Source organism: Vicia villosa, unplaced genomic scaffold (genome assembly GCF_029867415.1).
Source record: "Vicia villosa cultivar HV-30 ecotype Madison, WI unplaced genomic scaffold, Vvil1.0 ctg.001829F_1_1, whole genome shotgun sequence".
Classification (NCBI taxonomy): Eukaryota; Viridiplantae; Streptophyta; class Magnoliopsida; order Fabales; family Fabaceae; genus Vicia; species Vicia villosa.
This window is the reverse complement of record NW_026705740.1, coordinates 355489-383176: the sequence shown is the minus strand read 5'-3', so window position 1 is coordinate 383176 and position 27688 is coordinate 355489. Positions and strand designations below refer to the sequence as shown.

The following is a 27688-nucleotide window of genomic DNA, read 5'->3' as shown; positions in this document are numbered from 1 at the left end:
GCTAAAATTAAATGAAGGAATTGGAAAGGGTTTGCATTGGTATGATTTACGGTTATCATGTTGCCTTGGAATTATAAGTTTTTCTGAAAAAACATTATCACGTGATTGGAAGTTGTAAATTGACCTCACTAAATTAGTATATTTCAAACCTTGTAATTATGATTTTGATTAATTTTTATTTTAATTATTTAAAACCCCTAATGACTATTATACCCTTAAAAATTGGTTAATCCATGGATTAACTTAAGATTAAAATGTAATTAAATGAGGCATTAGTTTTCTTAGTATAGTATTGATTTGGTGGATGTTTGATTTACTTAGGAAGAAAGGTGGCTTCGGAGATGTATCTGCAAATTTATCTTTGGTTTATTCATTGATGCATCTCCGAACTAAATTTACGCAGAAAATGGTATTCTTTTGTGTTCGGAGATATATCTCCAAATTCATCCAAAGATATTTTAGAATTTTCAAAAGTGTGCCTCTGCAATGAAATTGCCTTAATATCGTTTAAAAAAAAATTTAAAAAATTTAGAAAGGTGTAGAAGTAGATCAGTAATATAGAGACATAGTATTGAATGTATGTAAAAGATAAAGAGCTCTGCAATCTAAAATTCTAAATTAAAGGGCGCAAATAAATGATGTTATAAAATAACATAAAAGAGATAGAAAAATGAGGATTTCATCCTAAGATAAACTATGACAAAACTTCTTAGGAAATCAACATTATTTCTAAACAGGTGCCTGGAGTAATGCTTCTCTCCCTTTGACTCCGGTTGTAACCTAGCCGCTCTTGCTGTAAGCAAGACAAACAGCATCTATGGTTGCTTCTAGCTATACTTTAAAGACGTTGAAGAACTTTTATACGTGTGTATCCATTCGGTAACAACCAAAAACTCGAAGAAAACTAGCAATTTCCTGAAATGTAAATGCAAAAAACAGATGTTAATTAACTCGAGATGGCTTCTGATATGAACGCTTAACATAGAACTAGAGAAGGGTTTTTTTTATCATGGGTGGATTCATGTATTTCCACACATGCAAGGAATTTTAATAATGTAACATGCAACTTATATGGTAGAAAAATTTCTAACTGGGATGCTGCTTGGATCGAGTGAGTACGGAAAAATATTTAGAAGAGATAAGGTGACATAGAAGTTAGAGATGGTAATGGACGGACCTGCAACTGTCCTAAAGCCTTTTGTGCACGAGGCTCTGCCATTGAAGCTTCAAAATCGATGTAGAACAGGTAGTCAAAATACCTGTCACCAGAAACACACTTACAATAAACTTCCATGCAAAATATACCAGAATAATTAATAATGAATTAAAACCAAAAGAATAGATTTGACAAGGGGATCAGTCAATTGAACTGAAAACTTGTTAAGGTATAAGCCATTTTAAACTTATGAAGCACGGATACCTCTAGGATTAGAGGTTGTTATCTTTTAATAAACGTGTAGCAAAGTTTGACTCTAACACCCTTGGTGTCCGACACTGGTATGGCACCCGTACGAATGATAGTCAAATTCTATCATATATTTGACGGTGTCAGTGTCCTGTGTCTTTTACAGTAGCGGTGTTGACATGTGGGTGTCGTGGCAGGTGTCCGTGTTAGAGTTTGTGGCTCATAAATTTAAACTTAACTATGGAAAATCTCAAATAGGGAACTGAGCAACTCACTTGGAACTCCCTTGATTTGAATCATCAACAATCCTTAAGGGGCGCTGCTTCAGTGGACGACTCTCTATCTGAAATAAAAAATACTGAAAATGTTAGACCGATGATTGAATGTGTGTTTTAGTTTCAAAAGTTTAACATCAACTAATCAACTCGCCTTTGACAGATTAATATCCCTCATAGAAAACACCGACAGTGCTTTGAATAGTGCACCTGGACCTCCTTGTAAGCTGAAAACAATGCTAGTCTGAAGAAAAAAATCATGAACATGTCAGCAAATTCAAAAAAGTAACAAGTATTTAAATACAACTTGTATACCTTATGTGGGCCGTCGGTTCCTGGAATTCTAGGCTCCCTCGCAAGAACCAAGAAACGCGTAACATTTTCATCATCATCCTATAAAGATAACAAAAAACAGCTCAGCTTTAATCTTGACTTAGACCAGCAAACGCAGAATATATTATTACATGAGTTGCGGCAATGTTCTTTAGCAGCTCAATCTTCAAAAACGTATAAATGAAGTATTACCTGAATTCCTTCAGCAAGAATATCCAGGCCATATATTTCTGCCGCTCGAGAACTGGCAATAGCTCCAATGTGTCTTACACAATTTATGGCCACTCTCTGTCAACAAAATCTTTATAGTTATGACATGTCACTCTACAACCAAGTCGTTACGTGCTTTCACACAGAGAAAATTTATAATATACCTTAGCAGCAACAGCAGTATCCTGGTCACCAACTTTGTCAACACCTAAATCGTCAAGCAGCGTCTTACATTGAGCAAGAGCCTGCATACGAAAAAAGATCGGTTATTCGTTGTCAACACGTAAGCATATTCTAGAGATACAGTTTGCAGTATCAGGAGTCAGCGCAAATCATAAACCAGGTTAACACATGAAAATCGGCATGTTTAGATAAGCCAATAGATTTGATTTCATTGAGAAATAATCACTAAATAACTGACAGTAAATATGGTTGAGGCAATTTAATAAATTGTATTAAAGTCACTGCAAACTTTAAAGCATATCTATTCAGCGTAATTGAATAAGAAACATAACGTATCATCTTCATTCGTTCTCAATCAAAATGGAAAAAATATAATTATACAAGATACATGATAACCAACCAACCTGAGGATGACTCATAACACTGTTGAGCTCCTCCTTAGACACACCAGGCAATCCTAAAAGACAATGGTTGACAAGCAGTTGCACCTCTCCGACAATGTGCAACCTATGTCGAAGAAGTAAGTCATAATTGCGGTGGATGCTTCCATCCACAGAATTTTCAATTGGTAGAACCGCTTTATCAACCAACCACAGTTCAACTGCCTACAATTAGAATACAAATATATCAATACAACAATTACAAGTCATATATTAAAGCATCAAGTAAGTCGATTCACAAAAAAAAAATCAAGTCATAAATTGAATAATTGAACCTTAAATGCAGCTTCGTAATCCTCACAAGGCACAGTCTCACATTTTGGATACGCTCTAAAAGCAGCATCCTCACCGTATGCTCCCGGCACTCCCTATATCGAACAAATTATTAGTTAGCACAACAAACAATTTCATGGATATTTCAGTTGAATAGTAGATAGAAATGCTTACGCATGATACCTGATAACCCACACGCAACTTTGATCCATCACTCGCAGAAGAAGAATCATCGATTGACGTTAGCGGCTCTGCAATTATACACTTTACATCGTCATGCTAATACGTATAGTAAAATAGTAAAAGGAATTAAATCGCATTGACACGACCATCGTGTTCGTATCACATAACATTACAAACATTAATCATAATTAGTCTATTGCCTTTCTGCAAATACCTGGCAATGACAGCTTCAACCACAAAAACCATTTCCACCAAGTTCAATTGGAGATATGCAAGTTCATAATCGATCAAATAATAATATTAATAATAATCAATGAGAGTTTGAAAAACTCACTGGGAAGCCTGTTGATGTCTTTGTGAAAGCCCTTGGAGTGATTCTGATTAGCAGAATGAAGCAAGTGCTTTTGATCTTTAACAGGAATGGTAGCTCTCTGATGAGCTGAAACTGAAACACTGAAACAACTACGTTTGTTCACAATTTCGTATCTCAAATTTCCAATCAACACAGAATGAGAAGGAGAATTGGAGCAACAGCCCAATATGAATGTAGTAGAAGTACCCTTATTAATAACAAAATCAAGAGCCATCATTTCAAAATCAAACAAAAACAGTCTACACTATAGTTCCGAGTTCAGAACTATTCTTGTGACTTAAGAAGACTTAAGAAGACACTGTAACTGACCCAACCAATTCTGCTTATATATGTACTTGAAATATATAGATAGATGACAGACATGCTTTGAATTTTGGTGTCATATTTTTTTATATAAAATACTTGGTTTAATTACCAACTAAAGTTTTCTTTGGGTGATGTACATATCTAAATAATGTTAGATATGTACATAGAATATAAATGGCTAGATGGAAAGAATGCATTTTTACCAAAAATGAAATAAGTTAATGCAATGTATCAAATATTGTTCAAGGAAATTTCAACGAATACCAAAAAAGTGAATGGAAAAAACGTTATAATAATAATAATAGTTTTTTTTTTTTTGACCATTATAAGGTTAAAAGATAAACATGTAAAAAACATAAACATTAAATAATAATAATAATAATAATAATAATAATAATAATAATAATAATTATTATTATTATTATTATTATTATTATTATTATTATTATTATTATTATTATTATTATTATTATATGTATCAAATCTCATTTCTAGGGATGTAAATGGATATCCATGGGACGGATAGTATGATATCCGTATCCGCCCCGTTGGATAAATATGATATTCATATCCGTGCGGATATCTGTTAAACGGGTAATTCGCAGGTTTTAAGGTATCTGGCTATCTGCGGATATTTACAAATATCTATGGATAACACTATTTTTTTTAAATTATATTTTGAAAAAAATATTTACAGTTTCTTTTAAAAACACTAGACGTTATTATCACATAACATTCATACAAATCTCTCTTATTTTAACAAAAAAATTTCAAATTAATTTTCTTCATTTTCACCAAAGCATAATATCCCATACATTTCTTTTTTTTTAAAAAAAAGAATTATATTGTGATTGTGAGCTTATGGTGGAAGACCGGACAACGGAGGAGTATAAAGGATGATACTGGTTGAACAGGAAAAGAGCGGTACTGGTTGGTTGAAAGGTGAAATTGTTGAAGTGAGGTATGGAGTATAGAAGAAGCTTAAATATGAAATGGCCAATAAAATTTGAACAAAGTATAATGGTTTTCTTCAAAGAAAACTTCAAAAAAAATTATGAGACTAGTTTTTTAGTTTTTTAGAAGATGAAAAGATAGAGTAAAATAAACTAATATATTTAAGTAATTTTTATAATTTATTAACGGATACGGATATCCGCGGGCACGGGTAACATTAAACCCGTATCCATATCCATTAATAAACGGATATTTAAATATACATTTGTTTTATCCGTGAATATCTATTAAACCATTCGCCCCGTATAGTGACGGATTTCATAACAAAACAGTTTTTATCTTATGCGTGCAATCATAGGGAGTAATTACTTGAGTCGGAAAGAATTACACCAGACAATAAAAAATTTCTTAAAAAAATTTAACATGTGCTTGTCCAGAGCTGGATTAAACTCATAACCTCTAGTGTAATAATTGTAACTGTTCTGGGTTGCCCAAAGGCCTAATGCATGGGTCCAACCAATCGCAAGCCCAATCAAAATTATCCAACGTATAAATTCAATACAGGTAAAATATAATTTTCTGATCTCCAGTTTTTACTATATTTGTTTAGGACTCTCAATTGACTTGGGCATTGGAGTGCTAACATCGGAGATCAGCATCACTAAATTCAGAGTTCTATGTCATCAATCAACACCAATTTTGAAAAAAATATTATGGGATCTGTACCGGTAAAAAAATACAGGTGTGTGTGGTATCCCTACAAGGGTAGAGGATACTCAGAGGTCTTAGTATGTTTATAACAGCTAGGGCTTACCCGCAACAACGAAAATCCCTGTATGGTGGTAATATGGTGTTTTAGGTCGTAAGAGAGACCAACTCACGTGAGGTGAGAGGCTCTATGATATGCGTAAAGCTGGTTATGTTATGATCTCCTGTCATCCATCAGGGGAGAAGTATTTATAGAAGTCCTTGAGCCCCATTGGTTCGGGAGATTGTTATAACCTATTTTCCAAGAAGTCGTGGTATGACTCGGTCTGCATGACTAGTGGAGTCTGCTACGCAAAGCCAGTGCCCAGGAAACACCTCACGAGGCAGGAACCCTTGTGTGCTCTTATGTAGGACTCTCACAAATATAACAACACTACACAGTCCCTCAAACACGGGGGCTTGTAAAAATGACAAAATGTTTTGAGGCGTACTTCAGATTTTGCCCTGTGGTATGGGGTGAGTCTTTTAATAGGGGACACGTCCCTTGTCTTAGGGCATGACCCTTTCGAATGGGAGGCAAGACCCTTAACTTGGGGCGAATCCCTCAACTAAAGGCATCCTTTCGAAAGGGAGGCGAGTCCCTCAGCTTGGGAACGAGTATCTATCTCTGGCTAGATGTTTCTTGGATAGCTAGGCATTAGTGGGATATGTCAAGTTTCTTTTGATTGAATTTTGAGACATCAAAACATCAAACAATTGTGAAAGCTTGAGTGCTTTAGTGGAGAAAGAGCGTAGGTAGCATTTAATGCAAATCATAATGGCATTCCTGGGAAAACCAATCAGCCTCTTTTCTTACACGCATCTTCCATGTGTAATAACTTTTCCACTCCTCGCGGGAAGTTATCCCATTGGCGGGATCTATTGCTTGTGCTATTAGATTTCTATAAAGAGATTGATACCGTGCCCTAGAAAATAATTTTCTCTTCTTTTCTACTTTTCCCTTCTCAGAAAAATACACAGGCCTAGGACAATTTGTTCCTTTCCTAGGACAAAAACACCAATCCTTGCTCTTACATCTGAAGAAAAATGGGTAAAAATGCTTGATGTTCTTCTTATCCATTTTTTCTTCATATGTAAGATTTCTTCATATATATTTAGTCCATTAGTTAGGCCCATTAGATTAGAATAGTCTTATATAAAGAGATTAGTGCTTGAAATTTTAAGATGCTTAAAATATATTATTCAATTCCAAACATGGTATCACGAGCTTTCGTTCGAGAGGGTTTCGCGCATAAAAAATTCTAACCGCCTTAATTGCAATTCTTTTTTCAAAACCCTAGCCGCCTTAGTCGCAGTTCTTTTTTCAAAACCCTAGCTACCTTAATTGTGGGGTTTAGGTTCAGAAACACTGTTCACCGCAGGATCACTGTTCATCCACGGTACGGTTCATTGCCAACAGCACTGTTCTCTACAGAAATATTGTTCATCAGCGGTACTGTTCACCGGCAGAAACATTGTTCATTCGCATCACTCATTATTCATCGCGGAGGCACTATTCACTTTAAAAAAAACAATTGAAGGTTGTCGGCCTCTTTATGACTAGTTTGCTGGTAATTTTTTATTCTATTAAGTCAGACACATTCACATGACATCCATCAATATGTCAGAAAGAGAATTGGTTCAACTCAACAAAGACAAAGCAGAGAGGCTGAGATCTCTCCTTAATAAGTTAGATAAATCAGCAGGTACTTCTATGCTGGTACATTCAGGTACGTTTCCATTTTCACTTCCTCTGGATAAGTCTCAATTTTCTTTTGGACTTAATGCCTCAAATAAACCCTTTAACCAATATTGAATACTGGATTCAGGAGCCACTGACCACATGACACCTTTACCCACACACTTTTCTACTTATTCACCATGTCCTAGCAACAAAAAAATATCCACTGCAGATGGCATTCTTATAAATATAATTGGGCATGGAGATATCCAAATAAGCCCATCTATAATCCTTCGAAATGTTCTTCATATTCCCAAATTGTCCACTAGCCTAATTTTCATACAAAAACTCACAACTGGTCTATCATGTAATGTTTTATATAACAATGCTTGTGTTTTCCAGGACAAGAATTCAGGGAGGAAAATTGAAAATGCTAGAGAATGAAATGGCCTTTATTACTTGGATAACCAAAATATTCCTCCAAATCTATTCAGTAACAACAAATCATTTTATTCAGAATCAATTAAAATCAACATAAATAAGGTCTAATTGTATCAATGTCGCCTTGGTCATCCATCATTTAAGGTCATAAAACAATTATTTCCTTCATTATTTAAAAGTTTAGATGTGGAGAGTCTTTGTTGTGAGGTGTGTAAACTTGCTAAACAGAAGTGTGCCTCTTTTCCAGTCAATAATAAAATGAGTACTTTTCCGTTTTACTTAATTCATACAAATGTTAAGGGTCTGTCGAATGTTCCAAATATATCAGGTGCTTGTTGGTTTGTAACATTTATTGATGATTGCAGTCGGGTTACTTGGTCTACTTGTTAAAATAAAAATCTGAAGTTTGTTTCGTGATTCTTCACTTCTTCTCTATAGTTAAAAATCTGTTTGGTGTGAGTATTAAGAGTATTAGGTCCGTTAATGCCAAAGATTACTTTAACCACGGTCTTAATTCTTTATGTCAAAAAGAAGGTATTATTCATGAGTCTTCTTGTGTTAAAACCCCTCAACAAAATAGGACTGTTGATAGAAAGAATGGACACTTGTTAGACCAAACACGTGCTATAATATTCCAAAATAAAGTCCATAAGAAATATTGAGGCGAGGTTGTCTTAACTGCATCGTATCTCATTAATCGTTTACCCTCTACTGTCCTTGCCTCCAAAACTCCTATTGAAGTCTTATCCTCATTCTATCCTGATGTGCCTACTTCACGTAATCTGAGCCCTAGAATATTTGGGTGTATGTCGTTTGTTCATATCCATAGTGATGGTAGAGGGAAACTTGATCCTAGATCATTAAAATGTGTCTTTATAGGATACTCTTCTACCCAAAAGGGTTACAACTGTTATCATCCATCATCTCATAAATATTGTCTCTCGAGATCTCACCTTTCATGAACGAGAAAGTTACTTCCTTCAAACTCATCTTCAGGAGGAGAATATAAGTAAGGAAGATGAGTCTTCTCTAATTCCTGGCCTTACTTTCGAACCAGAAGTTGAGACTGAAACTAGTGGTGACAATGTTGAGACTGAACTTGATTCTGAAAAAAATGGAAATATTGAAAGTGATGTGAGATTTGGAAAGAATTAAGTATATACAAGAAAGAAGAACATTCTAGAATCTACTCATATCCAAGAATCAAATCCGACATTGCATGAGGTAACTTCTCCCGACCCTTCAAGCACTGGTGATTCAATTTTTGAATTTTCTCATGAACAAGAAATAGAATCCAAGTCAGTTCTACCACCACACTACAAGGATTTAGATCTTCCAATTGCCCTTAGAAAAGATACCAAAAAATGTACTAAAAAGTCATTTTACCCTATATCCAACTACCTAAATTTTGAACATTTTTCATCCACCCATAAAGCCTTCCTCAGAAGTTTAAACACTATAACAATACCTAACTCTTTATCTGAGGCATTGTCTGACAGGAAATGGAAACAAGTCAAGGACTTGGAGATGGAAGCACTGAATAAGAACAATACTTGGGAATTGGTTTCTCTGTCAAATGGAAAGAAACCTGTAAGGTGCAGATGGGTATACAGTGTAAAATACAAGGCTGGTGGATTTATTGAGAGGTACAAGGCAAGATTAGTTGTCAAAGGATTCACCCAAACTTATGGAGTAGATTACTCAGAGACATTTGCTCTCGTTGCTAAAATGAATATCGTAAGGGTGATATTATCTTTAGCAGCTAATTACAATTGGAATTTACATCAATTTGATGTGAAAAATGTCTTCCTTCATGGAGAAATTGATTAAGATATCTATATGGATGTACTCCCTGGATACTGTGAACTTACTGCCCCCAACATTGTGTGCAAATTAAAAAAGGCTTTATATGGGTTAAAGCAGTCACCACGAGCGTGGTTTAGAAGATTCACCAAAGTTATGATAAGTTTGGGCTTTAAACAAAGTCAAGGAGATTATACTCTATTTATCAAACATTCTGATCAGGGAGAGTAATAGTTTTATTAATGTATGTGGATGACATTATAGTAACAGGTGATGATGAGAAGGAGAAACAATTGTTAGGCAAACACTTAGCCAAGGAGTTTAAGATTAAGACCTTGGGAAAATTGAAGTTCCTTTTGGGAATTGAAGTTGTCCAATCTAAGAAAGGAATCTTCATATTTCAACAAAAATACATTACTGATCTTCTACAAGAGACGGGTAAGAGCATGCAAGCCTGCAAGTACACCAATTGATCCAAGTGTAAAGTTGGGGAACGCGGAAGAAAATATTTCGTTTGATAAGGGACCTAAATTCACGCACCCAACTTCAGCACAATTCTTGCCCAGGATCTAATTTTACGCAAAATTATTTCGGAGATGCATCTCCTAAAGGTTTACGTAGATGCATCTCCGGACGCTATCCGTTCAAATACGCGCCAGAGCCCCTTCCTCTTCCTCACTCACGAAAACTCAATTCAAAACCCATATCCAAAAACACTCCTCCACCCCATTTTTTCAAACTCACTCATAACACACCAAAACAACATCAAAGAGCATCAATCTTCATGAAACATCTGACTTCAAACAAAATTGAGCAACAACAATCAACTTGAAGACACAAATTGTAAGTTTTTGTAAAGTTTATTGAGCTTATGTAAAATTGTGTACAAGTTGAGTTTTAGGTTATGAAATCGAAAGATTTTTAGTGTTTGATAGCTTAGAACTAATGAGGAACGAATTAGTTAGGTAGATTTTATGATAAACGGATTATTTTTTATGTTTAATGGGTATGCATTCCGCCATTGACGGTGCTTGGAGTTGCAGGAGTTTTCAGATATGCATATTTGGAATGTTTCAACGTTTATCCAGAATCGGATATGCATCTCTTTAAGCAGTTTGTGCAGTGTTTTTGCCCTTTTTTTTGTAATCAACTCATTGTATAACGCCTTTCTTGTCTATTTACATGAATTATGGCTAAAAGACCATCCCGGTTGAGACACGTCAGGCTTGCATAACATTTATCCGTTCGGAGAGAAAAAAGTAAGCAATTGCAGGCTCCTTCTACCTCTAGACCGGTTGATGTGGAGACGTCAGGTTCCAGGACTCATGTATCTCCGCCTTCTTATTCGCCTTCTCATAGCAGGCGAGGGTCTCCTGCTCATGCTTCCCCGCCTCCATCTTCACCTAGACACATGAGTTTAACTATTCAGGCATCTGAAGCCGGAGAGACATCTCAGGCCCAGGCGATTGAGGCGGCACCTGAGGCATCCCATCCAGGCGGCACCTGAGACATCCCAATCCCAAACGACACCTGAAACATCTCAGGCCCAGGCGGCAGAGTCGGCACCTGAGGCACCTCAGGGTTTTGGAGGAGGACCGTCAGACTTATCACTGTTGCCTCTTTACCCAAACCATATTGCCAGACATATTTGACGGAGAGGTAAAATTTAGTTGAAATTATTCGTTTAAACCTGTGTTTGTTTTATTATTAACTTTTGTTTGTTTTAATCATTCTTATTAAACCATGTATGCAGGAACGTGATCCGCTAAAAATCATCAACCATATGCGGAAGATCACACTCCTGGAAGAGCCCAATGAGCACTGGTTTCAAAAAGTTTTGCAGCTATCAGAGATGCGAGACTTGAGAAAGACGAGTTATGTTACAGTTAATCATGGTATGATTAATGCATTTGTAAGGAGATGGCACATGGAGACCTCATTATTTCGGCTACCACATGGTGAGATGTTCATCACACTGTCTGTTACATCTTCTGTTTAGGGAGAGATTTTTATATCATGGGAGGTGTAAAAAAGAAGAGGCACTGGAGTTGATGGTAGACTATCTAGGAGTTGACCCAGAGGCTGCCATGGAGGAGCTTGACTTCACCCGTGGAACTCATGCTAGTTTTATGCAGAAGGTGTTTGATGATGAGATAGCAAGATCACGGCAAGTTTTTTGTGATAACGAGCAAGTATGGATGCATAGAGGGTATGCTATGAGAGCATACCTATTGTATTTGGTTAGCACTGCCATTTTTGTGGACAAGAATGTCATTTATGTGGATGTCATATACATGCGGTACTTTGAGGACTTTAAGCAGATCCATGAGTACAACTGGGGGACCGCTTGTTTGGTCTACTTGTACTCTAAGTTATCTGAAGGGTGTATCTGGAAGACGAAGTAGATGACAGGCAGTATCACACTTTTGACGGTAACACTTCTTGGTCTTCTATTGCTTGTGTGTCATTTTTTTAATTATTGCAACGCCGTTACTAACGAATGATTCGTGTTTTCAAGCTTGGATCCTCCAGCACTTCCCACGCATCTCCGGTTGGTCACTTGAGCCGACTTATATTGAGGATAAGCCGCGTGGTTCTGCATTCTTCCCGCTTAGAAGGAACCAAGCGACAGAGTCGTTCAGAGTGTATATTGAGTATTGACTACTTGGTAGCAGAGGATATACATTTCCACTGTTACATCGATCACCGTGAGACGATTCCCTTTGATGACATTGTCTTATACTCTGGATGGTTGGCTTGGGGGTCACGTTCAGGGCCGGTCTTGGGCCAGGGCAACCAGGCCCACGGTCCAGGGCCTCAAAAAGTCGGGGGCCTCAAAATCGAAAAAAGTTAAAAAAATTAAAATAAATAATAGGTAATATAAAACTGTTTGCAAATATGTCACTGGATGAAGCTATAGCTGAGTGGAGGGAGCTGCATTTGCCAGTTAGGTTGTTGTGGTGGGTTCGAGTCCTACTAGAAGTATTTCATGCATTTATTTTTTAAAAAGAAGGCAGTTTGTATTAATTTCACATGTTTGTTTTATTGCTGTTTGTATTAGTTTCACATGTTTCATTTATTAAAAACTAACTTAGTATTAATATAAGTAAAAATATCATATATGCATTTTCAGTTTTTTAAATATACTATATAAATTACATTTAATTCATATTTAAAGATTCATCATTAACAAATTTATTTATTATTATTATTATTATTAAATTTATAGGATAAAATATATTAATATTGCGTCTAATTCTATTACTTTCTACTTTACTTGTAAAAAAGTTGTTAAATTTTATTTTATAATACTAAATTAAAAAATTCAATATTATTTTTGTGTAATTGATTCTTCAACAATTGTATTATTTTTGTGAAGCACTCTCTAACTCAATACATTAGTTTAATTTGATTGTATCGATGTCAATATAAAATTTACATATCATTTTCCCTTTGAATTTGATTGTACTCTCTCCAAAACAAAAGGAAAAAATAAAATCCAAAAAAAGAATATAAAATTTAAAGTTGTTCGATTTTTTATTAAAAATAAATTTTTATTAAGACTAAATTTTTATCAGTCCAGGGCCTCTAAAAGGTCAGGACCGGCCCTGGTCACGTTTGTCGGGTCCTCATCTGATTGAGTGCGTCATGCGTTAATTCGGCTACATGCAGTACATTCCCAGAGATCCTTATGTGTATGCTCCTCCCACTGTGAAACGTAGAGATATGGATGCTATGTTTGATGATTATGCTAATCATCTGGTACCAGATAAGGCACGGAGTACCATAGCAAAGAACAACTGGAGCTACGTAGACGGTTACATCCAGTGTTTCTTCCGGATGTCACATCCATATATGATACAGGATGCTCCATGAGATCCACCTAGATCAGCTCATCAGGAGATACTAGAGGAGGAGCAGGCTATGGCAGATCATGCTCATGATGTCTTACCTAGGTGTCGTCGTTTCATGCAGATTAGGAAGGCGGGTATTGGCGGAGGACTCTTTCTGGATGGCTCTGAGACGAGGGGCGTTGTGGATGCCATGATGGCGGAGGCTCAGGAGTCTCTGCAATACAGGAGGCAGCGTAGAAACAGGGGGAGCGAGGCCGAGGCCGAGTCCGTCATACGTAGTAGATTATTGTATTTGTACTCTTGATACATTTTTGGTTGTATTAGATATATCGACTTCCTTGTAACTTTTAGATTGGGTTCGTGTAATCTTGAATTATAACTTTATATATGTCGTTTTATTCATATCCTTAGTCTTGTCGAATCCTAGAATACCTTCTAACTATTTGATATGAGAAGCATTTAAAATTAATATGTGTTTTGTATGCATAAAATACGGAGATACATCTATGAATACTTTACGAAAAAATGTATCCCTGAAACAAACTGCCTTATAACTAAAAAAAAAGTTCCGGAGATTCATCTCCAAAATAAATTAACGTTTTAAACCAAAAAAGATGCGTCCGAGGATACATCTCTGAAAATTGAGGGACATTCTAGGAATTGCATAGGGTCCTTTTGAGGTATATAAGGTGCATTAAGAATATATATATATATATATATATATATATATATATATATATATATATATATATATATATATATATATATATATATATATATATATTATGTGAGTTATTGTTTTTATATATTTTTTTATTTTGAGTTGTTTATTTATAATTATATATTTTAGTTTTAGTTTTTTTTTAAAAGTCTTATTTTTAAAATTGTATTATCAATATGTGGGTTTGTTGGTTGAAATAATGTAACGGAATGAAGATTTATCAGAAGAATTTCAATTGGTAAAGCTGATGGTGCTCTGAGTGATGACATTGGTTGATACTTTGCTAACCTTTTGTCAGATAGAGATAGAAACACAATACAATGTAAGATGTGTAATAGAAATAGAATGATAACGGGTGAAATTACTCGGTTGAAGGAATATCTTGCACACATGCCAAGTGAAATAAAAGGTTGTGCTAGTGTCACAACTCTTGTTAGAGAAAGTATGATGAAACTTCTTTTACTAGACGTTAAGGCAAAGAAAAATGATCCACATAAAACAAAGGAAGAATTTGTTTCGCATTTAAGAGGGGACTACCAAGGTGAAAATGAAAATGCCCTGAGACAAGCTACACAAGAAAGTGTGATGTCCCATAGACAATGGCAAGATAAACAAAAACGATCCACATGAAAGAAAGGAAGAATTTGTTTCACATTTGAGAGAGGACTACAATGATGACGATGAAGATGTCAATGGAATTTATTAGCAGAATAATGACATAGTTGATTTCCTCATTATTACAAAATATTGATTATTATTAGCTGTAATTATGTAATTATTTAGCATCTCCTTAATTAAGGAAATAGATTGTATACACTAGTTATATATAGAGAAATAAGACAACAGGAAAAAAAAACACAGTTTGATAATACGTGTTTGACATGGTATCAGTCTAGGTTTCGATCCTACCCTAATTCAGTCTTAGTTTCTTGTCTTTCTCGAATCTGTCCAGATCTAGTTTTTTTGTCCTCTCTTGTCATTTTTCTCGACCTCATGTCTACCGAAAAGTATGACAAATATGATATTTTGTTCATTCGCCTGAATGACAAGAACTATTCAGCTTGGGCATTTCAGTTCCAGATTTTTGTCACTGGTAAGGATCTTTGGGGTCATGTTGATGGCACCAAACCTACCCCTGACAAAGAGAAGCACAAGGAAGACCATGCCAAATGGATAGTCAAAGATGCTCAAGTCATGGCATGGATCATAGGCTCTGTTGATCCTACCATTGTTCTCAATCTTCGGCCATTTAACACTGCAGCAAAGATGTGGGCCTATCTAAAGAAAGTATACAGCCAAAATAACGCAGCTCGTAGATTCCAGCTAGAACACGACATTGCCATTTCTCAACAGGATAGTCTCTCAATTTCTGAATTTTATTCTCATTTTATCAATCTTTGGGCTGAATACACTGACATTGTCTATGAAGATTTGTCAACTACCGATCAAATTGCAGTGCGAAAAGTTCACGAAACTACTCAAAGAGATCAATTTCTTATGAAACTGAGATCTGATTTTGAAGGTATCTGGTCCAATCTCATGAATAGAGCCACTGTCCCCACCTTGGATGCATGCTTTAATGAGCTTCTTCGTGAAGAACAGCGCCTCCTAACTCAAACAACAATGGAACAACATAAATCGTCTTCGATTCCGATTGCATACGCTGTACAAGGCAAGCCTAGAGGACGTGATATGAGTGTTGTCCAATGTTTCTGCTGCAAAGGACTAGGACATTTTGCTTCACACTGTCCTAACAAGTTCTGTAACTATTGCAAAAAAGACGGTCACATCATTAAGGAATGCCCTATAAGACCACCAAAGAAAACTGTACCCGCTTTTACTGCCTGTGTTGGTTCCTCTTCTGCAACTGGTAGTGTGGATCAGATTGCTTCCACCAACGTCCAGAACATGACTCCTGAAATGGTTCAACAAATGATAATTTCAGCTTTTTCTGCTTTAGGAATTTCAGGTAAACCTTCTCCTCCCTGTTCTCCTTGGTATTTTGACTCTGGGGCCTCAAATCATATGACCAACAATGTTGATACTCTTACAAACGTTACAAGATATTTTGGTGATCTTCAAATTCACACGGCTGATGGGAATAATTTACCTATCACAGAAATTGGTGACATTTCCTCCTCTTTAACCAATGTTTATGTTTCCCCTAGTCTCACTAGTAATCTTATTTCTGTCGGACAATTGGTTGATAATAATTGCCGAGTTGAATTCTCAAAATCTGGTTGTCTTGTGCAGGATCAACACTCAGGGAAACTGATCGCGAAGGGGCCTAAAGTTGGACGTCTTTTTCCTCTTTATTTATCTTTGTCTCCACGCTCTTTATTGCATTTTGTTTCTTGTAATTCTGCTACTGTTGATTTTCAAATATGGCATAAGCGTCTTGGTCACCCAAATTCATATGTACTTCATGACTAGGGCTGTTTTCGGTCCGGTTCGGTCCGGGTATTTGCTATCCCGAGAGCCGGACCGAAATAGTATCGGGTAAATCCGGACCGGACCGAAACAGTGATGGACCAATTTTTTGGACCGAAACCGGACCATTACTTCGGATATCCGACAAAAGTATCCAATAAGTATCTAATATAGTATCCAATTTTGGTATCGGATAAAAAAATTACCCATTCTCGGACCGAATAACATTTGGTCGGTCCAATGGACCGGTTCCACCGGTCCGGTTTCCGGTCTGGTTCTCGGATCCTATGGACCAAATACAGCCCTATTCATGACTTAGTGAAATCTGGTGTTCTTGGTAATAAAAATTCTCCTTCTTTTAGTGTTGTTCAATTTGATTGCAATTCTTGTAAACTTGGTAAAAGTAAAATTCTACCATTTCCGATTCATCAATCAAATATGAATCAACCTTTTGATATGATTCATAGTGATTTAAGGGGAATATCACCAGTTATATCTCATGCGAATTACAAATATTTTATCACTTTTATTGACGACTATAGTCGTTTCACATGGGTCTATTTTTTGCGCTCGAAAAATGAAGCATTTTCTGCTTTCAAAAAATTTCTAGCTTATGTTCAAACTCAATTTTCTTCCAAAATCGGGGGGAATACACATCTCATTTGTTCCAAGATTTCTTGCAGGTCAATGGAATTTTATCTCAGAGGTCGTGTCCTTCGACACCTCAACAAAATGGGGTGGCTGAAAGAAAAAATCGACATCTTCTTGATGTCGTTCGTACACTCATGTTGGAATCCTTTACGCCACCACGATTTTGGTGTGAAGCTCTCTCCACTGCTGCCCACCTTATTAATCGGTTACCCTCTCAATCTTTAAATAATGATTCTCCTTTCTCACGACTTTTTGGTCACACGCCCATTTATTCCAATCTACGCACTTTTGGTTGTGTGTGCTATGTTCATCTTCTCCCACAAGAACGCACTAAGCTCACAGCTCAATCTGTTAAATGTGCTTTTCTTGGTTACTCAACCAACCAAAAAGGTTTTCTATGCTATGATCCTAATCTACGTAGGATTCGGGTTTCTAGAAATGTCATATTTCAAGAAAATACATATTTTTTTGCAACTCATCAAGATACTCTCCCTTCTACATGCAAGTCTATTTTGCCACTGTTTTCTAATGTTTCTGCAGGAGAATCAACACCTAAACCTTTATTGGTTTACCAAAGACGTCCGGCTGTTCTACCCAATACCAGGCCCCCTCTTGATCAATCTCTGGCTGCTGGTCCAGTACTTAATCCAGAACCAGCTCCCATACGTCGCAGTACTCGCGTTGGTAAACCTCCGGAAAAATATGGTTTTTCTTCCCATTTGTCTTTAACAGCTACTTTAGCATCTGTTCCTATTCCTTCTTTCTATAAGCAGGCCATGGAGCACAACTCATGGCAAGAAGCTGTTGAAGCAGAACTTCTAGCACTTGAAGAAAATCAGACATGGGAAGTTGTTTCATGTCCTCCATCTGTTAAACCTCTTGGCAGTAAATTTGTGTTCACTATAAAGCTTCGCTCAGATGGATCAATAGATCGTTACAAGGCTAGGCTAGTTGTTCTCGGAAATAAGCAAGAATTTGGTCTTGACTATGAGGAGACTTTTGCACCTGTGGCCAAGATGACTACCGTGCGTATTATTCTTGCCATTGCAGCATCCAAATCTTGGCACCTACACCAGATGGATGTAAAGAACGCGTTTCTACACGGTGACCTCAAGGAAGAAGTTTACATCAAACTCCCTACAGGTATGCCTTGTTCATCGCCTAATGTTGTTTGCAAACTGAAGCGTTCTTTGTATGGATTGAAACAGGCCCCAAGAGTATGGTTTGAAAAATTCAGAACAACACTCCTTGGCTTTTCATTCACACAGAGTCGGTACGATCCCTCCCTTTTTATACAAAACACCTCCAAGGGAATTGTGTTACTCTTGGTATATGTGGATGATATTGTAGTCACTGGATCTGATCAAGAGTCTATCTCAACAATCAAGAAACTGTTGCAGTCCACGTTTCACATGAAAGATCTTGGCCAACTAACTTACTTCTTGGGATTAGAAGTGCAATATCAACAAGAAGGCATTTATGTTACCCAACACAAATATGTACATGATCTGATTAAGCTCGCTGGTCTTGCCAATGCAACTATGGTTGACAGCCCTATGGAAGTAAATGTAAAATATCGACGGGATGAAGGTACACTTTTACAAGACCCGACTGTTTATAGAAAACTTGTGGGAAGTCTTATCTACCTAACCATTACACGACCAGACATCTCGTTTGCTGTCCACACAGTAAGCAAATTCATGCAATCCCCTCGGCACTTGCATCTTTCAGCAGTCCACCGTATTATTAGATACCTCGTCGGCACCTCCAATCGTGGTATATTCTTCCCCGTTGGTGCATCTCCACAACTCCAAGCCTACAGCGATGCCGATTGGGCCGGATGTCCAGACACTAGGAAATCTACTACGGGATGGTGTATGTTTTTAGGCAATGCACCAATTTCATGGAAATGTAAGAAACAAGACTCAGTCTCTAAGTCATCCACTGAATCAGAATATCGCGCCATGTCTGCAGCATGCTCTGAGATTATTTGGTTGCGTGGTCTTCTGTCAGAGATTGGTATTTCACAAACACAACCAACTTCGTTGCATGCTGACAATACAAGTGCCATACAAATTGCAGCAAATCCTGTTTATCATGAACGGACAAAACACATAGAAGTTGATTGTCACTCCATCCGGGAAGCTTACGATCGTAGAGTTATCACGCTACCTCATGTCTCCACTTCAATTCAAATTGCAGACATATTCACCAAACCTTTGACACGTCAGCGTCATAATTTCCTTGTCAGCAAATTGATGTTGATAGATTTACCAACATCAATTTGAGGGGGGATGTCAATGGAATTTATTAGCAGAATAATGACATAGTTGATTTCCTCATTATTACAAAATATTGATTATTATTAGCTGTAATTATGTAATTATTTAGCATCTCCTTAATTAAGGAAATAGATTGTATACACTAGTTATATATAGAGAAATAAGACAACAGAAAAAAAACACAGTTTGATAATACGTGTTTGACAGAAGATGCCCCAAGACAAGCTACACAAGAATCTGGTTTAAAATTGATGGAAAAAAGACATCATCTTTATTGGTCTTGGATTTGTGTTTAAGATATTGATTTAAAACGGAATCAGTCGGTTGAACTGCAAAAATTGGTCAGGTATAAGCCATTTTAAACCTTTGAAGCACGGACACCTCTAGAATTAGAGGTTATCTTTCAACAGATGTATCGCTCTGACACGCGTCGGTGTCTGACACTTGTATGACACCCGTATGACACGTTTCAGAAAACTCAAACAAGTGTCACCAAACAATAATTTTACACACTAAACTCAACTATGGAAAAGCCGAAATAGGGATCAAAGCAACTCACTTGGAACTCCCTTGATTTGAATCATCAACAATCCTTAAGGAGAACTGCTTCAGTCGACGACTCTATCTGAAATAAAAAATAGTGAAAAAGTTAGACCAATGATTGAATGTGTGCTTTACTTTAAAAAATTAAAACATCAATTAATCAACTCGCCTTTGACAAATTAATATTCTTCGTAGAAAACACTGACAGAGCTTTGAGTAGTGCACCTGGACCTTCTTCTAAACTGAAAACAACGCTGGTCTGAAGAAAAATCACGAACCTGTCAGCAAATTCAAAAAGTAACAAGTATTTAAATATGACTTGTATACCTTATGAGGCCCTGTCTGTTCCTGGAATTCTAGGCTCCCTCGCAATGCAAGGACCAAGAAACGGGTAACATTTTCAGCATCATCCTATGAAGATAGCAAAATATATTATTACAAAAGTTAAGGCAATGTTCTATAGCTGCTCAATCTTCGAAATCGTATACATGAAGTATTACCTAAATTCCTTCAGCAGGAATGTCCAGGCCTATATTTCAGAAACTCGGGAACTTGCAACAGCTCCAATGTGTCTTACACAATTTATGGCCACTGTCTGCCCACTAGGGGTGGGAATAGGCCAGGCCGGCCTACAGGGGCCTACGGCCCAGCCTACATAGGCCTAGGCCAGGCCAGGCCTATTTAATAAAGAGGCCAGGCTTAGGCTTTTTTAAAAGCCTATTTTATTTAATAGGCCAAGCTTAGGCTATTAAAAAAGCCTATGAAGCCTTATAGGCCGGCCTATACTTTCATAAATATTAGAGATATGTTAAATAAGTTGGTTTAGTTGGTTAATGTATGCATATATATTAGAAAAAAAAGCTAAATAGGCTACCCTATATAAATAAATATATATATATATATATATATATATATATATATATATATATATATATAACAAATGCTAAATAGGTTCACTTATATATGTATATATAGGTCGACCTACAAGACTTCTTAAGTTATACAGATTAATTGAAAACTTTAATAAGATACAGGCTTTTTAAATAGGCTTTCAGGCCAGGCCAGGCCAGACTTTTAAAAAGGCCAGGCCAGGCTAAAAAACTGAGCCTATGATAGGCCTTAGGCCAGGCTTAGGCCTTTTAAGTTTATCGTAGGTCAGGCTCAGGCCTTCTAAAGCCTAGCCTAGCCTAGCCTATTTCCACCCCTACTGCCCACAAAACCTTAATAGTTAATTAAGGCAAGTCACTCTATAAATTAGTCATACTTTCTTTCACACAGAGAAAATTCATAATATTACTTAGCAACAACGGCCGTTTCCTGGTCACCAATTTTGTCAACACCTAAATCATTAAGCATCGCCCTACATTGAGCAAGAGCCTGCGCATAAAAAATATTGGTTATTCATTGTCAACATGTAAGCATATTCTAGAGATACAAGTTTGCAGTCTCAAGAGTTTGCGCAAATCATAAACAAGGTTAACACCTGAAAATTGGCATGTTTAGATAATCCAATAGATTCTATTCCATTGAGAAATATTCACTAAATAATTGACAGTAAATATGGTTGATGCAATCTGATAAATTGTATTAAAGTCACTGCAAATTTTAAAGCATATCTATTCAGCGTATTTGAATAGGAAATTCATTCTTAATCAAAATGGAAAAAAATGATTATACAAGATATATGATAACCAACCAAGCTGAGGATGACTCACAACACAGAGGAGCTCCTCCTTAGTCACACCAGGCAATCCTAAGAGACAATGGCTAACACGCAGCTGAACCCCTCCAACAATGTGCAACCTATGTCGAAGAAGTAAGTCATAATTGCGGTGGATGCTTCCATCCATAGAATTTTCAATTGGAGGAACCGCTTTATCAACAAACCACAATTCAACTGCATACAGGAAGTATACAAATATATCAACACAGCAGTTATAATTCATAAATTAAAGCATCAAGTAAGTCATAAATTGAACAATGGAACCTTAAATGCAGCTTCGTAGTCGTCACATGGCACAGTCTCACAATTTGGATACGCTTTCAAAGCTGCATCCTCACTGTAAGATCCCGGCAATCCCTATATCGAGCAATTGACTAGTTAGCAAAAGAAACAACACCGTTGATTTTTCAGATCAATAGTAAATAGAAACGGTTGCGCATAATCTGATAAGTCACGCGCACCTTTGATCCATCACTTGCAGAAGAAGAATCATCGATTGACATTAACGGCTCTGCAATTATACATTTAACATCGCCGTGCTAAAGCGTATAGTAAAATAGTAAAAGGAATTAAATTGCAATGACACGAACACCGTGTTCGCATCACACATACTACCTACGGAAAGCCTAAAATCATAAATTTCATTCATTACATTACATCACACCCATAATTAGTCTATGGCCTTTCTGTAAACACCTAGCGATGACAGCTTCAACCAAAAAAACCATTTCCCCCTAGTTCAATTGGAGATATACAAGTTCATAATCAATCAAATAATAATATTAATAATAATCAATCATGGTATTGTAGACCAAAGAGTTTGAAAAACTCACTGGGAAGCATGTTGATGTCTTTGTGAAAGCGCTTGGAGTGATTCGGATAAGCAGAATGAAGCAAGGGCTTTTGCTCTTCAACAGGAGGAGTAGCTCTCTGATAAGCTGAAACACTCAAACAACTACATTTGTTCACAATTTCATATCTCAGATTCCCAACCCCATATGAGTGTAGTAATACCCTTATTAATAACAAAATCAAGCGTCGTCATTTCAAAATCAAACAAAAACAACGCAAAATTTGTTAAGGTAGATGTATTGTACTAAGTCTGTTAAGACGTAAGAAGATACTCTGTAACCAACCCATCCAATTTTGTTTATATATGCATCTGAAATTGAAAGATAGATGACAAGCTTTGAAATTTGGTGTCATGTTTTTTTATATAAAAATAATAATTTTAAATTGCTTCAATTACCAACTAAGGTTTTCAATGGAAGAATATAATTGGGTAGATTGGAAGGATGCAATGTATCAAACATTGTTTAAGAAAAATGCAATGAATAACAAAAAAGTAAATGCATGCAAATTATTATTTATACTAAAGTAGGAGATTTTTTTTACCATTATAAGGTTTAAAAATATTTATATAAAAAGTATGTCAAACATTAAATAATAATAATAATAATAATGAAGTATAAAAATTCTCATTATCTAAAATATTCTCTTTGTATAACCTTCTTTTCCAACACAAAATAGATAACAAGGTTCTCCCTCAAAAATTTGATGGAAGGCCAACTAATATAATTGTAAAGGAGGCTCTGAGACAATGTGCCCAGGAGTCTGTAGTTTTTTTTATTAAAAACTTTGATCTTTAACAGCGTTTTGCGCTAATGAATGATAATATAAAATAACATAATAGAGATACAAAAATGAGGATGCCTGCATGGCATTATTTATAAACTGGTGCATCTCCCTTTGACTCCGGTTGTAGCCTAGTCGTTCTTACAGTCGGTAAAACAAACAGCGTCTACGGTTGCTCCTAGCTATACTTTAAATACGTTGAAGAACTTTTATACATGTTTATCCATCGGATAACAACCAAGAACTCGAAGAAAACCCGTAACTTCCTGAAATGTAAGTGCCAAAAACAGATGTTACCAACAACTCAAGATAGCTTCTGATATGAACGCTTAACATACTGTTGAAGTCGCTAAAGAAACCTAAAACCTCTAGTAAATAAAAGCATAGTGAAGACTAGACAAGGGTTTTGTGATTATGTATGGATTCATTTGTTTGCTGCAAAGGGAATTTTAATAATGCAACTTATATGGAAGGAAATTTTCTAATTGGGATGCTGCTTAGTACAAAATCACAATGATACGGCTTTCCTAACAACGTTGTAGAGTAAATTGGGCTGAGTGAGTAAGGCAAAAATATTAAGAGATAAGGTGACCTAGAAGTTAGAGATGATAATGGACGGACCTTCAACTGTCCTAAAGCCTTTTGTGCACGAGGTTCTGCCATTGAAGCTTCAAAGTCAATGTAGAAGAGGTAGTCAAAAAACCTGCCACCAGAAAATGTTTATTTCCAAATCATAGTTTTACATTAAACTTCATGTAAAATACCAGAATAATCAATAATGAGTTAAAACCAAAAGAATGGCTTTGAAAACTGGATCAGTCGGTTGAACTGAACATTGGTCAGGTAAAATCCATTTTAAACCTAGGTAGCATAGACACCTCTAGAATTAGAGGTTGTGATCTTTTAACAGATGTGTTGCAGTGTCCGACACGTATTGATGTTTGACACTTGTATGACACTCTTACAAAACATGCCGAACAATTCAGACAAATGTTTCAAAAAAAAAAATGCTTTGCTTCGACATACGTTATATATTCCTTAGGCAAATTTCAAATACATCTAAAAAGGTTAAAGGTGTGTAGAAACAATGTTGATCAATGAAGAGTTAAAAATATTGAATTCGATTAGAACATTTTTCACGTTTTCAGTAGTAGACTGATAAATGAAGGTCAAATTCTATCATATATGTACTATGTCAGTGTCTTATGTCTTTTACGGTAGCGGTGTCAAAATGTGTGTGTCATGTAAGGTATCTGTGTTTCAGTCCAATCTGGTGGTCAGAACCAGAACCAGTTTGCACACATCATTTTTTTTTATTATAAACTGTTAACGGTAATGACTAAAGGGATTTCAACATATCATGAACTACAAACTATGTTCTCCCTTCTTGCCTGTTAATTTTACACACTAAACTCAACTATGGAAAATCTCAAATAGTGAGTGAACAAAGCAACTCACTTGGAACTCCCTTGATTTGAATCATCAACAATCCTTAAGGGGCGCTGCTTCAGTGGACGACTCTCTATCTGAAATAAAAAAATACTGAAAAAGTTAGACCGATGATTGAATGTGTGTTTTAGTTTCAAAAGTTCAACATCAACAAATCAACTTGCCTTTGACAAATTAATGTCCCTCATAGAAAACACTGCCAGAGCTTTGAATAGTGCACCTGGACCTTCTTCTAAACTGAAAACAATGCTTGTCTGAAGAAAAATCACAAACCTGTCAGCAAATTCAAAAAGTAACAATTGCTGGTATTTAAATACAACTTGTGTACCTTATGGGGCCCGTCAGTTCCTGGAATTCTAGGCTCTCTCGCAAGGACCAAGAAACGGGTAACATTTTCATCATCATCCTATAAAGGTAGCAAAAAACAGCTCAACTTTAACAGAACATATTATTACATAAGTTAAGGCAAAGTTCTATAGCAACTCAATCTTCGAAAACATATAAATGAAGTATTACCTGAATTCCTTCAGCAAGAACATCCAGGCCATATATTTCTGCAGCTCGGGAACTAGCAATAGCTCCAGTATGTCTTACACAATTTAAGGCCACTGTCTGTCCACAAAATCTGACATGTCACTCTAGATCCTAGTCAATAAGTACTTTCACACAAAGGAAGTTCAGAATATACCTTAGCAGCAACAGCAGTATCCTGGTCACCAACTTTGTCTACACCTAAATCGTTAAGAACCGTCCTACATTGAGCAAGAGCCTGCATATGAAAAAGATCGGTTATTCGTTGTCAACATGTAAGCATATTCTAGAGATATAGTTTGCAGTCTTAGAAGTCTGCGCAGATCATAAACCAGGTTAAGACCTGAAAATCGGCATGTTTAAATAAGCCAATAGATTCCATTGAGAAACAATTACTAAATAACTGTCAGTAAATACAGTTGATGCAATCTGATAAATTGTATTAAAGTGAAGTCACTGCAAATTTTAAAGCATATCTATTCAGTGTGTTTGAATAGGAAACATAATGTATACAAGATACATGAAAACCAACCAACCTGAGGATGACTCATAACACTGTTGAGCTCCTCCTTTGTCACACCAGGCAATCCTAAGAGACAATGGTTAACTCGCTGCTGCACCTCGCCAACAATGTGCAATCTATGTCGAAGAAGTAAGTCATAATTGCGGTGGATGCTTCCATCCACAGAATTTTCAATAGGTAGGACCGCTTTATCAACCAACCACAGTTCAACTGCCTACATGGACAATACAAATATATCAATACAGCAGTTATAATTCATAAATTAAAGCAACAAGTAAGTCATAAATTAAATAACCGAACCTTAAATGCAGCTTCGTAATCGTCACATGGCACGGTCTCACAGTTTGGATACGCTTTCAAAGCTGCATCTTCACTATAAGCTCCCGGCACTCCCTATATCGAACAAATGATTAGTTAGCACAACAAACAATGTCATGGATATTTCATCTGAATAGTAAATAGAAAGGCTTACACATTATACCTGATAACCCACGCGCACTTTTGATCCATCACTTGCTGAAGAAGAATCATCAATTGACGTTAACGGCTCTGCAATTATACATTTTACATCGTCATGTTAAAACGTATAGTAAAATAAGAAAAAGGGAATTAAATCGCAATGACACGAACACCGTGTTCGTATCACACATATTAGCTACAGAAAGCCTAAAATCATAAATTTCATTCATTACTTTACAAACACAATTTGTCTATGGCCTTTCTGCAAACACCTAACAATGACAGCTTCAACCACAAAAACCATTTCCCTCAAGTTCAATTGGAGATATATAAGTTCAAAATTGATAATCAAAGATGATATTATAGAGCAAAGAGACAACACATGAAAAGAAGAATGGTTAGAATAAAAACTCACTGGGAAGCATGTTGATGTCTCTGTGAAAGCCCATGGAGTGATTCTGATAAGCAGAATCAAGTGAGGGCTTTTGATCTTCAACAGGAATGGCAGCTCTCTGTTGAGCTGAAACTGAAACAGTGAAACAACTACATTTGTTCACAATTTCATAACTCAAATTCCCAATAACCAACCCAGAATGAAAAGAACCCAATTGTGGTTTGGAACAAGAACCCCATATGCATGTAGTAGCAGTACACTTATTAACAACAAAATCAAGAGCCATAATTCAATCGAAATCAAACAAAAACAATCTACACAATAGTTCAGAGTTCAGAATCATCCATAAATCAAAATTGAATTTTGGACAATGTTGAAAGTTTGAAGAAAACGAAAAAAACAAAACACCACAAAAATGGTTAAGGTAGATGTACTACGTTTGTTAAGACTTAAAGTGACACTCTGTAACCGACCCAACCAATTTTGTTTATATGTGGAACTGAAATTGAAAGATAGAAGACATGCTATGAATTTTCGGTGTCTTGTTTTTCTTTTTTTTTTTTTATATGAAATAAAAAATTAAATTGCTTAATTACCTACTTAAGGTGTTCATTGGGTGATGTACATGTCTAATTAATGTTAGCTATGTTCATAGAATACAATTGGATAGATTGGAAAGATGGATTTTTACCAAAAAAAATGAAATAGCTTAATGCAATGTATTAAAATTTGTTTAAGAAAAATACCATGAATAACAAAAAGGTTAATTCATGCACATTATTGTTTATTATATTAAAATAGGAGAATTTTTTTGACCGTTATAAGGTTAGGTATTGTATTTATGTAAAAAGCATAAAGTTAAATAATTATATAAAAAACAAGTATA

The 27688-nt window shown here is 36.1% G+C and overlaps 2 protein-coding genes across 8 annotated transcripts; both read right to left on the bottom strand.

The window, feature by feature from the left end:
- Positions 1 to 105: 105 nt before the first annotated feature.
- On the bottom strand, positions 106 to 23124 carry LOC131636784 (arogenate dehydratase/prephenate dehydratase 1, chloroplastic-like). Its single transcript, XM_058907380.1, has 19 exons — positions 23061 to 23124; positions 22645 to 22749; positions 22273 to 22322; positions 22102 to 22168; positions 21804 to 21985; positions 21386 to 21465; positions 20258 to 20366; positions 20105 to 20166; positions 3637 to 3755; positions 3303 to 3370; positions 3122 to 3214; positions 2811 to 3011; positions 2388 to 2468; positions 2206 to 2301; positions 1996 to 2073; positions 1835 to 1924; positions 1681 to 1748; positions 1178 to 1259; positions 106 to 915 (listed from the first exon to the last, which is right to left on the bottom strand). The coding sequence occupies exons 1-19, from the start codon at positions 23122 to 23124 to the stop codon at positions 859 to 861; spliced, it is 1752 nt and encodes a 583-aa protein (XP_058763363.1). The 3' UTR covers positions 106 to 858.
- LOC131636756 (arogenate dehydratase/prephenate dehydratase 1, chloroplastic-like) lies at positions 20258 to 27324 on the bottom strand. Of its 7 annotated transcripts, none has more exons than XM_058907349.1 (17): positions 26824 to 27324; positions 26431 to 26498; positions 26250 to 26342; positions 25963 to 26163; positions 25584 to 25664; positions 25412 to 25507; positions 25224 to 25301; positions 24905 to 25149; positions 24068 to 24149; positions 22645 to 23712; positions 22273 to 22545; positions 22076 to 22168; positions 21804 to 21985; positions 21386 to 21465; positions 20589 to 20683; positions 20416 to 20499; positions 20258 to 20347 (listed from the first exon to the last, which is right to left on the bottom strand). In XM_058907349.1, exons 1-8 carry the CDS (start codon positions 27086 to 27088, stop codon positions 25051 to 25053), a joined length of 981 nt encoding a protein of 326 aa, XP_058763332.1. In that variant the 5' UTR covers positions 27089 to 27324; the 3' UTR covers positions 20258 to 20347; positions 20416 to 20499; positions 20589 to 20683; positions 21386 to 21465; positions 21804 to 21985; positions 22076 to 22168; positions 22273 to 22545; positions 22645 to 23712; positions 24068 to 24149; positions 24905 to 25050. The 7 variants fall into 7 exon arrangements, with proteins under 7 accessions (XP_058763332.1, XP_058763333.1, XP_058763331.1 ...); XM_058907350.1 differs by having other exon boundaries at positions 21785 to 21985; positions 22273 to 22322; XM_058907348.1 differs by having other exon boundaries at positions 22273 to 22322.
- Between the last annotated feature and the right edge of the window lie 364 nt (positions 27325 to 27688).